General features: G+C 35.6%; 1 protein-coding gene across 3 annotated transcripts; it reads left to right on the top strand.

Moving 5' to 3' along the window:
• Positions 1-3,033: 3,033 nt before the first annotated feature.
• On the top strand, positions 3,034-11,464 carry LOC121261006 (FGGY carbohydrate kinase domain-containing protein). 3 transcript variants are annotated; one of them, XM_041163137.1, is made up of 16 exons: positions 3,062-3,404; positions 3,618-3,697; positions 3,962-4,079; positions 4,162-4,340; positions 5,544-5,626; positions 5,743-5,927; positions 6,826-6,887; positions 7,092-7,200; positions 7,301-7,420; positions 7,872-7,991; positions 8,094-8,214; positions 8,306-8,462; positions 8,612-8,684; positions 9,781-9,908; positions 10,539-10,680; positions 11,292-11,464. In XM_041163137.1, exons 1-15 carry the CDS (start codon positions 3,248-3,250, stop codon positions 10,659-10,661), a joined length of 1,815 nt encoding a protein of 604 aa, XP_041019071.1. In that variant the 5' UTR covers positions 3,062-3,247; the 3' UTR covers positions 10,662-10,680; positions 11,292-11,464. The 3 variants fall into 3 exon arrangements, with proteins under 3 accessions (XP_041019073.1, XP_041019071.1, XP_041019072.1); XM_041163138.1 differs by having other exon boundaries at positions 11,189-11,464; XM_041163139.1 differs by lacking the exon at positions 11,292-11,464 and having other exon boundaries at positions 3,034-3,404; positions 10,539-10,979.
• Positions 11,465-11,815: the final 351 nt, after the last annotated feature.

The following is an 11,815-nucleotide window of genomic DNA, read 5'->3' as shown; positions in this document are numbered from 1 at the left end:
TAATATTCATTAAATTATTTGACCCAAAACATGCCATTAAATACCATTCGCCATTTTTTCAGAAAACGACTCAAGCATAAAACAACCATTTTTCCATAAAAATGGTGCTCGTATACATTGAACCACAATTTGTCATTTTTCCAGAAAATGACATAACATATTCATTTATCAATCGTTGTAGGCGGGAATTGCAGGCGGGCTTACCACCATTCCTACCACTAATATTATAGGTGGGAATCACATGCGGGACTTAACGAGACTCTACCACCATCCATATAATTCCTTTTCTTTTCCCTTATTCATTTCAAACATACCCAAAAATCATCTCTCACATGAAAATCTAGTTTTCATTCATGACACATGAGCATACGTGAAATGATGCAATAAATGTCATGATGCTAAACACAACATAAATGTACGCAAACATAATTCAATTAAATAAACAACACATCCTTACATCCAACCAACTCCATACTTCTCGGACTCAAAGTTCGGCATACCAACCAGACTAGAGTCGATGGTGGCCAATGACAGCGCAATAGTAGCGTTGGAACAAAAAAGGGCAGCGACTTGGATTCTTTTGTGACGGTTAACGGCGGCATGAGACTGATTGAGATTGGAAGGGGAGGGACGCTGGCGTGCGGGAGAGTGGGCAGGGTGGTGTTGGCCACGCCGGCGTGCAGCGGCGCACTGGAGGGGATGAAGAAACTAACAGGGGACAGGGGAGGAGGGGCTCACACGCGGGAGAAAGAAGCCCAGGGGTAAAATAGAAAGAAAAATTATTAGACAAAAATATTGTTAATCTCCTATCCTCACTTATATATATAGTAGATATATATATTTAATGTATTTGAACTATTTTTTATTTGTATGGTCAATAATATATTGCTGACGGATAAAAAAACAAATTATAATCAAGATGCTTTCTAATTTTTCTATGAATAATGAGATATTTATATCGCATTTATTACTATTTTACTATTCAGATATTTTGTTTTCTTTTAACATTTGAATTTGGATTAAAAATTTCAGAAAGAGTATATTTGTATGAAGTGATATTTTTGTTAAAAAATTTAAGAGAAGTGCTAAGACCATAAAGATATTTCGTAAAAGTAAACTCACAAACTGACATAGTTTAACGTAGTACATTAAATATATTTTACAAACAAATTAGTTCTGTAAAATTTTTTGTAGTCAAAACATTTTTCAAAATTTTATACTAAATGGTAAAATACAGTAGGTCTTGGTAAGACACGTCTTCCCTTAAGAAATAAATTGCCTATTTATCATGTGAAATAATTATCATTATAAAAGTTTAAAATAGAGTTTATTGAAAATGAACTAAAGAAAGAGAGACAAAAATCCCACAATCCATTTAAATTTGTCTTTTAAACACAAATTTCAAGAATTCTATAGGGTAAGAATAAATCTTCACAATCTCTTCACACTCCACACTCCACATTTTTTTTAATTATTATTATTTTTTTCTTTTATGAAATATTTATTATATGAATAATGACTATAAAATTTGAAATAATTTAAAAAGAATAAACTCAAAAAAAATATTAAAAATTTTAAAATTTTAAAAAAATGTAGAGTGTGGAGTGTGGTGGAGGTTGTGTAGCAAAACTCATAAGGTAAACCTACTCTGCGTGTTTTTTTTTTCCTTTTTTTACATTTTTTAAATATAAATAAATATTTTTAAAAAATAAAAAATACACCAATACACTTAAAATTACTTCCTTAATCACTAAGTAAAAAAAAATTGATCAACGGTCAAGTTGGGCGGTCAAACGTAGAGGGTATAGAAGTTTTTCTCAATTCTATATACGATCATTTTTGCATACTTCTTGTATATCCTGCTGATGTGATTAGTTGCGTCATTTTTTTAATAATAATTGTTTTGGCCAATCACATCAAGTAGAGAGCACAAAAAATATACAAAAATAATTATATATAGCAAAACTCTACAAATTTAGCATACATTAATAAAACTAAAGAATCTAAGTATTTACAGTAGAAGATCCGGGAGGACCTTTCCTTACTGGCTAACTTTTCACTTAACATTACACTCATTGATAGTTTAGGAATTTAGTACGCAAAAAAATTAAACATTTCGTGTTCATTTGGTTTTGTGAAAAGTTAGTTTTAATGAGTTGGCTTTATTCATGGAAATTGGAAGAAGGGCCTAGTATTGTGATGGATTTGGATATATATCAGATATTTGCACACATCACACTCACGTATCAGTCATTGCTATGGCTATTCTTAATATTTCCCAATTGAAGTCTTTATTGTAATATCTTGTTCGTAAGATTGTAGTTATAGAAAATGTATTTGGAAGTGCAATGAATTAATGGTTTTTATAAACTCTGTGGATACTTATTTATTCTTTAGAAACCTTTCCTTGGAATGTATGCATGGTAAATTTGGTATCCCTTTTAATGGTTTGTGTTTTTCTCTACTGAAATACATTCATTCTCTTTAGTTTGGGTGGCTGTCGAGAATGTACTAGGAATTTAATGTGACGGTTGTCTTTAATTTGGGTGACCACAGAGAATAGACTTGAAATTGTTATTTGGTGTGATTAAATCACTGATAGAAGACTATGTTATTGATATGTAACTCAAATCTTGTAATTTTATATTTTGTAATGTAATATATATAATACAAAATAATATAATATTTTGTGGATTGCATTGTGTGTTGTATGCATATTACATGATGAATATTTAATTTTTTTTACATACATTTAGTTAAAAAGGTAACTAGTTATTTTTAGATTTATTTATTTTTGACATAAAATCTCATTTTTCATTTTTAATATATTTTTATTATTATAGATAATGTTCAATATATTAGTATTATGGTTTTCAACCTGACTTCTTGAAAAAAATTTAATAAAAAAATTGCGTAAAGTCCGGAACCCAAATTTCATCCGAATTTCGATCCGGATCATAATGGGGTATGCCCGAATCCCCGGCCGCAACCCGGATGAAAGAGCCTCCTCGGATCATAATCGAGGAGTCCTCGCTTACCACGAGACGTCGAGATCCAAATCTTCAGTCCGTTATGAAAGTTACGGACAATCTCCAGAAGGAATTTTACAAATCTTTATACATCGAAGAAGATCAAAAAGAGGCGATGATTAGACGCATAATCCTCGAATCATCCAAACAAATCAACGAAAGATAAAAGATTAAAGAGAGACAAAGTGGATAAAAGGGAGAATAAGCAAAGCAAACAAATGTCTGGTAAAAGAAGAGCGTGGTCCGAAACAACCCCACTTCTACACTCTCGGTCCTCCTTCCTCGAAATGGTCACCTCCACCGCCACACCCGATTCCGCCCCTTCCCGCACCATCTTTCTCGGCATCGATGTCGGCACCGGCAGCGCCCGCGCAGGTATTCTCTCTCCTGTTTACATATATAATAAATATGTAACGACTTTCTCTGTATTGATTGATTTTTATGTTTTGGTGAGATGATCCCTATGTTAATAGGACTGGTACTCCTCGTATTTCCGAGGTTGATGCATCTTTGTGAAGAATGTTAATTGTAGTCACTAAACTTCTTGAACGGTACGAATTCTTTGTTGCCTTCGGCTACTTCATGCAGGTCTGTTTGATGAGGACGGGAAGCTTCTGGGTTCTTCTAGTAGCCCGATACAGATTTGGAAAGACGGAAACTGCGTTGAGGTAATGGTAGCGAGCCATTGAAATTCATTAACACCGATATTAGTTAAAGATCCTACTATCCATTTCAAGTGAAATGGAGAGATTCTGTTCCGTTTTTGGGCACGGTTCTGAATTAAAGCTGCCGTATGTATGATATAGCTATATGCACCTAGTCACCTCTAACGCAGGAGGTCATTCGAAGGTCAATATAATTGTCGAGCAAAGCAATAGATGTGTATTAAACGTGGGATATTGATCTTTGACAAAATTTATTTTCCAAACCAGCAATCTTCTACTGATATATGGCATGCCATTTGTGCGGCTGTGAAATCAGCATGCTCCCTTGCTGATGTTGTGGCTGGCGAAGTGAAGGGTTTGGGATTTGCAGCCACTTGCTCTCTTGGTATGTAATTGCAGGTAGCTTGCTTTGGCATATTATTTTGAAGAAGAAAACTCTGTCATAAGTTTCTTATTACATCTTTCAGTTGCGGTGGATGCCGATGGCTCTCCTGTCACAGTTTCTTGGAGTGGTGATTCAAGAAGAAATGTCATAGTATGGATGGACCATAGAGCTGTAGAACAGGCTGAAAGGATCAATTCCCGCAATTCACCGGTGTTACAGTACTGTGGTGGATCCCTTTCCCCGGAGATGCAGGCTCCAAAGGTACTTCTATGACCTGTATAATCTAATATCATGGCTTTTGCACTATACAACCGTGTGTTATGTGTTTTACATTAGCAAGATTCCAGATGCATGGTAGTTGTTGTCGTTATCATCGTGTTGGATTCTAAGAGCAATTGGTCTGCTTTGTGTTTATAGGGTGAACTTTTATCTCTAAATGGGCCTTTTAAAGTTGATTTGCAGCCACTTATCATATTTCCCAAAGTTAGACGACATAGATTGCATGGAATTTTTTATTTTTTATTTTTAAAAATTAAGTGGTGGTTGATCAAGTTCGGAACATTTCATGGAAACACAAGAAATATGGTTTGTACATTTTTCTTTTGATTTCCTTGTAGTTGGGTCTTAATACTGAAGATCTTTCAAAGAACCTTTATTCTTGACTTGATCAGTGTCGTGCTACTTGAAAAGTAAAATAACAAAATATAGTTTTGTAGCATGAAACACCTTGCACAATTGATGTCAGTAAGTTTTTCATTAATTTAAGGAACTTGAATAAGAATTGAACCACCAGCATCATTGTCCTTGCTCAATGTGCAACATAGAACAAGGAATGTGAGTGATTTTGATGTACTTGAACACAGGAGTAGTTTGGGTTTTTGCTGTGAAAACTGAAACAAAGGCTCATTTTGGATTGAGAAACACTTTCAACCCCCATCTCATCTTATCATTACAACTTTCACAAATTCTCATATAAAATATAATAAATAATTCAACATTTTCAAATCCCAAAACAATAATAATATTAAAAAATAATATTCTAATAATAATATTTTATTCAACTTTTAACTCTCATCTCAACTTACTATCCAAACCTAACCTAAGACTGTAGAGGACGTATACAACAGTCACTACGCAAAGAGTTGGTGGAGCATCCAGAAACTTGTCAGGCTGTTGAAAAGCAAAATGGCAAATCTAGAAATTTGAGTCTGTTGATAAGTTAAAAGCAGTGATTCTGGGCATGCAGGGTCATGAATGATACTGTTGAAAAAGGCAGATGACCATCATAAAGATCCACATATGTCATTTCTTCGTCAAAATAAAATTGTATAAAATGTACGTTGGTGAGGCAGTTAGATTCTAACTAGCATGGCAATCAACTACATCTTTATTTTTTTAAAAAAATTTGGGTAGCAAATATTGTTTCTCTTTTGACAATTTTCTGATACGGTCTAATATTTTCAGCTTCTATGGGTGAAAGAAAACTTGCAAGAATCTTGGTCAATGGTGTTCAGGTGGATGGACTTGAGCGATTGGTTGTCATACAGGTACTTGAAGTATGCCAGCCTTGAGTATATCTCCTTGAACGTCCTGGTATTTTTCTTATGTGCAAGTCAAATTGGATTGCAGCTTGATGATTACCCTGATTTTTTGTATTTTCTAGGGCAACAGGAGATGATACTCGGAGTTTATGCACCACAGTGTGCAAATGGACTTATCTTGGGCATGCACACATGCATCAAGGCAATGAAAAAGATTCCCGTGATATGGAAGCTTGTGGATGGGATGATGACTTCTGGGAGGAGATTGGATTAGGTGATCTTGTAGATGGGCATCATGCGAAGATAGGTATGCTTGTTGGACAATTTCTTTGTTGTTTATTATTTGGTGATGGGACTTCATGACCACCATGTCTAACATATTTCAAATCCTATGATTTTTACACAGTTGATATTCTGTCAAGTGTTGATGATTGAAAATGAATAATATCTGAACGGATTAGCATTTTTTTGTAATCCCCCCCCCCCTTTCTTCAAGTCAAATGATAACTGGGGAATGGCCGACAGATGCTTATATGGTAATAACTTTATGGGAACTGTATATTTGGTTAGTTTAGTTTAATCTTCGCAAAACTCCCACCATACAGTGACATTGTGAGTGGAACAATGGCGTAGTGTGTGTGTGACAAAGGGAAAAACTAATTACCTTTCTTGCACAGGTATGCTGATGGTTTTACAGATGGATATAAATATTTGGGTACTCCTGGGCTGATCCTATTGTTAGAATCCTTCGACCTTTCTTTGAACAGTTGAATCTGTTTTTTCTTGTTGGGACTTTGTTCCTGACACTCGGTGCCAGTGAAAGAACTGCCAAGACATGAGCATTATGTATTCAGTTTGCTAGAGTTATTTTCTCACTCATAAAAAAAAAGTAATGAAAAAGTAAAGAAAGCCTTTGGTGGTTGATCTGGATATCTGTGCTCTAATAATTGTGTTCCTATTTGTACTTATCAAAAAAAAATTGTGTTCCTATTTGTAGTAGTATTCCTGAAATAGATCTCCTCTCTTCGTTCTTTATTTTTTATACAGGTAAACTTTGAGTAATTAATAATCATTTGTTGCTAGGTTATTAGGTAAAGTCTATAATCTACTTTTTGTAATAAAAAAATAGTCCCAATTTTAATTCTTTATTATACTCTGTGCTATTCCTGCTGCTTCTGTAACATGGCAATGAACAATGTCAACAGGACGAAGTGTAGCTTACCCTGGCCATCCTTTGGGTTCTGGTCTTACTCCAGCTGCCGCGAAGGCAAGAAATTTTGTACTGAAGATTTCACATTGATTTCAACTGGCGTCCCTTGAGGTCCACTAGCAAAACAAACATATTTATTCTGTTGCACTAAAATGCGACACATCCCAATTTCTGTGGCTTTTGGAGGGTGCTTTAACTTGATAATATTGACACATATCTTCCGGTCAGTTTGTTGCTTACCTAAGTCATTTGAATTTCCAGGAACTGGGTCTTGTTGCAGGAATTCCTGTTGGGACTTCGTTGATTGATGCTCATGCTGGTGGTGTGGGGGTAATGGAAAGTGTACCGCAGTTAGCTTCTGATGCCAAAGGTTATGGCTTATCAAAAGATTATCTTATATCATGATATAGTAGCTTAGTTTAGCATAATGTATATACATATTAAAAAATGATATTTTCCTATGTTTTCAGAGGGTGATATGGAAGCTATATGCCACCGGATGGTATTAGTCTGTGGAACTTCTACTTGCCATATGGCTGTGTCACGGAGCAAGTTGTTCATTCCAGGAGTTTGGGGACCATTCTGGTCAGGTACGTTTCTGGAACTTCATGTTCAGTATTTGGCTGAAGGGATTGGATCATGTTTGAAAGTTGACGTGCTGAAGAACCTTGGAAAATCCTAACACATCCTATTATAATCCTGTCCTAGCATGTCTTATCCTCATCCCCTCCTAATGTAAGACAACATTAGGTGAACAGTGCAATTTTTTGTGGCATTGAACACTTAAGATTTTCCTCGTCGTACAAAGATACTTGATTAGTAAATTGCGAGGGATGCTTTTTAAAAAAATAATAAGAAGAATAAACAAAAAGAAAAGAAAAGAAGATTCTATAAATTGATGTCCTTTGTAGGAGATAAGTAGTTTTGCAGCTGATAACGGATAAAAAAAAAAAAAAAAAAATGTAGTAGTTTTGCAGCTGATAATTTGGTATCTATGAGTAGTAGCATAATCATCTGTTTCTGTTTTTTCTACATGTTTAGCTATGGTACCTGAGTATTGGCTCACAGAAGGTGGTCAGAGTGCTACTGGTGCATTATTGGATCATGTAATTGAAAACCATGTTGCATCTCCATCCCTTGCTAATCGTGCTGCTTCTAGAAGTGAGATTGTTCGCTCAATTTAGGTTTCTGGACTTTTTTATGAATGCCTTTGCATAAGAAGCCTAACATAGCTTTATCTATGTTTCCCTCATAATCTTCCAGATATTTCTGTGTTTGAACTTCTGAACAAGATATTGGAAACAACGATGCTTGATCTGAAGCGTCCATTTCTTGCTTCTTTGACTGAAGATATGCATGTCCTCCCCGACTTCCATGGGAACAGGTAAATGGTTATAGAGCCAACTTGATCTCTCAGCCCATAGTGCCAAAACTTTTCTTCCAAAATTTAAGCTGCTAAATGTGTTATGTCTCAGGTCTCCTCTTGCAGACCCCAAATCAAAAGGAGTGGTCTGTGGCTTAACGCTTGACTCTAGTGAGAAGCAATTAGCTCTTCTATACCTGGCTACCCTACAGGGTATTGCATATGGCACACGCCATATTGTTGAGCATTGCAATGCCCATGGTCACAATGTAAGAATATGGACCCTTTGTAGAGATTTGGAATTAGATATGCATCTTATGGACCTTTCCAGATATTTCTGTTGAATGGGTCGATGCTTTTTGAAACTTTTGTTCTTCCTAAACTTGTTTAACCTTTCTTCTGTTGTTTTGTTTCACAGATCGACACAATTCTTGCATGTGGTGGCCTTGCAAAGAACCCCTTATTCATTCAAGAACATGCGGATATCCTTGGTTTCTCTCTCTTCCTTTGTGCTTGTCTGTGTGCGCGAGCTTTTGGGGGGGGGGGGGGGGGGGATGTATGATCAATATGTTGTGGTTTCTTTTCATTCGTTTTCTCTTCACTTTATTATTTGGGATAGCTAATCCTTCTCTTTAGGAAATAATTTTTGTAGCTTACAGTTTGTTGATTGTCCTTCAAACTGAATCATAAGCTTAGCGGGCGGCAATTTTAGCCTAGACAATCTCTTAGTTAGGGTTTGCTTTGCATAGGAAAGGCGATTGGATGATCCTAAGTTGATGGGAAATGAACTTGATGGTTGTGGGAGTTGATTTCATTGTATAATTCTGTAGAATGGTTAACAGAGATCCTATAGCAGAGAATGGTGGTATGGAGCAAGACGGATAGTTTGCTGAGAACTAAAGGGAATGAAGAGAAAAGGAAAGCATACCACAAGCTGGAAACAAAATGTAAAAAGCAAAAGATAAAATTAAATAGACTTGGTAAATTACCTAATAAAGCTGATAACTTAAAGACAAGAAAGCACACTTAGACCATAAGAAAAACCCTATATCATATATGACATGTACCCTTACAAATAAAACTCATGAACTTTACAAATATGAATAGCATGATCGCTTTTAGAATGTATTTAGGAGCTCTTTTGTATAGTTCCTGTGTACAAGGGCTATGCATATTTCATTCTTATTTATAATATCTATCTTTTACTGATAAAAAAAAAAAAAACAAATATGAATAGCATGATGAATATATCAACTGCACTGCTTTATGGCTGACCTTCCGATAAAGAATTTTCTGTTAAATATAAAAGTGAAGACAAGTCATGAAGAAGGTCTTGAATGTTCTATTTAGCTTCTTTTAAGCATAAACTATACATATTGATGACTTCGGCTATTTTATGAATGGGACTAACTGTAATGACTTTTATGCTGTTTTTCACAGCACTTAGCTTGTAATTAGGTTTTTCTCTTGTACACTTACTGTGCACTTGGCTTTGCCTAATTATGTGGATTAATAAATTCTTCTTACATATAAATATATATATATATATATATTAAGCCTTATCCTACTCGTTCATGATTGTTGTAGGCTGCCCTATAATTCTTCCACGAGAGAGCGAGTCTGTGCTTCTGGGTGCTGCCATTCTCGGTGCGGTTGCTGCAAGGAAATATTCTGGTCTGAATGAGGCCATGAGGGCCCTGAATGCAGCTGGTCAGGTATGCACAATGGTTCTTTTCCTCTTGTTTTAATTTCTTTATTCAATCATTTCTGGAATCTTCATTGTTTTTGGCCTTTATTTAGAGGAGTTTTATATGTCAAGCTTGCAAAAGCAACATGATAGCATGTTAGATGTTATATGTATATATGTGTGCGCGCACATATAACGTCGAACATGCTATGTATATATATGAATCCTACAGTGCGTGCATGCACGCCAACTATATGCATGTACGTATGCATGTCTTTGTTTTGTCTGGCTGTATATGAATCCTAGGGTGATATTTGTCCGTGATTGACCTGGGTCTGTTGGTTTGAATATATCAATCTTATTTATCATAAAGGGCAAGCGTGGACTCACAAGTACTGTTTAAGTGCATGAGTGAATTTACCATATATTATGGAGACTGCCTGTATCCTTGCATATTTCTAGTTACTAGCAGTGCTATGAGTAAGAGAAAAGAGCCTAACTACTGAGATAAACGCAACCATAAGAAAGAATTATCAATGATGAATTGCCACCGCTGCTGAAAGAATATCACCTAGCATCTTGCTCTCTCAAACTTAAAAGATTTTGGAATCCGTTATTCTGGTTGCATTTGTATTTTTACATGTCTGAATTACGGCAGGTCATTCATCCATCTAAAGACCCAAAGGTGAAGAAGTACCATGATGCCAAATACCATATATTCCGGGAGCTTTATGACCGGCAGCTATCTCATCGTTCTATAATTGCTCAAGCCTTGGCTTAGTTAATGTGCCACTTGGTCTGTGAGTACATATCTGGGTTCTCTGGTTAATTGATTGCGTTGTGACACACAGGACTATTGTTATTTGCTTTTAGCGAAAAAAAAAAAAAGAAAAAAAGAAGGTTGGCCCGAGTGAACTTGGATAGCCATGCTAAGTTTGCATGTACGAATAGGGAAAAAATTCCACAGTATTTAAGTGTAAAGCCTGGATTTTCAGCGTCAATTTGGGTAAAAATATTGGGAAGAGAGGTAGTGGAAGCAATGATAAAGGAAAAAGATTATGGTTAAGAAATAATATGTGGAGGCTCGTGTGCCTTAAAAGTATTTCGCCTGTAACTTCCGAAAGTGCATTTTCTCAGCTCGGTTTTCATTACAAACCATTTTGGTAGCAAGAGCATTTTACCCGAAGTGACTTGCAATGTCGAAACGAATCTACTCCTCGAGTTAGTAGAATTTATTTATTTCATGAAAATAATAGTTCTAGTAATCGGAAAGTGTTCTTTGGCACCACTCACGGTGGCTTCTTGCAGTTAACGTCATGTCGGCCGTTTCCGTCATTTTGTTAAAAGTAGCACTGCCTTCGCTATTGCTGCGTCCACAAATTGCATTAATCAGTTGCTTTTCTCTCTGGAGAAGCATTAAGCAAGCATAACCACCGTCCCAATCTTAGAACAATATTGGTCTGATCTCTTGCTGCTCCCACTGGCAAAAGTTGATTGCGTCAATCTACCAACGTCAGCCTATCTTGGAACAACATAACATGAAGATAAATGTTTAGTTCACAAATATATCTTACAAACTTAAAACTCACAAACTAATGTAGTTTGATGTAATCTATCAAATTGTAAATATCGTTTTACCATAAAATGGATTTAATGCAATATTTTTAATCTTGTAAATTTTACCTGTATGAGATCTGTTTATGAATCTAACACATCTCTAACACAATCTCATATATTGTGTTTTAGCTTCAAACTACCCATCCAAATTAGCGCCAAGCTTTAAATCCCTGTTCTTAGCTTGATCTTTCCACTAACAAATGGTAGGGAGTTGGCAAACTATGAATAAAAGCCTTGCTAGATTTTTTGGTTGCTATACTATGTTTTCGTTTTCCCTAAACAAATATAGAGTGAAAGTGGATGTGATAGTTCATTCCA

Source organism: Juglans microcarpa x Juglans regia, chromosome 4D (assembly GCF_004785595.1).
Source record: "Juglans microcarpa x Juglans regia isolate MS1-56 chromosome 4D, Jm3101_v1.0, whole genome shotgun sequence".
Lineage (NCBI taxonomy): Eukaryota > Viridiplantae > Streptophyta > Magnoliopsida > Fagales > Juglandaceae > Juglans > Juglans microcarpa x Juglans regia.
Note: the sequence above shows the minus strand (reverse complement) of the source record. Positions and strands in the feature narration are given on the sequence as shown.

Excerpts from the sequence above, each read along its gene's own strand:
- LOC121261006 (XM_041163137.1), top strand. The coding sequence starts at position 3,248 with ATGTCTGGTAAAAGAAGAGCGTGGTCCGAAACAACCCCACTTCTACAC. Across the intron at positions 5,627-5,742 it reads AGCGATTGGTTGTCATACAG|GGCAACAGGAGATGATACTC; the intron begins GTACTTGAAGTA and ends TGTATTTTCTAG. Across the intron at positions 7,421-7,871 it reads TTGGGGACCATTCTGGTCAG|CTATGGTACCTGAGTATTGG; the intron begins GTACGTTTCTGG and ends CTACATGTTTAG.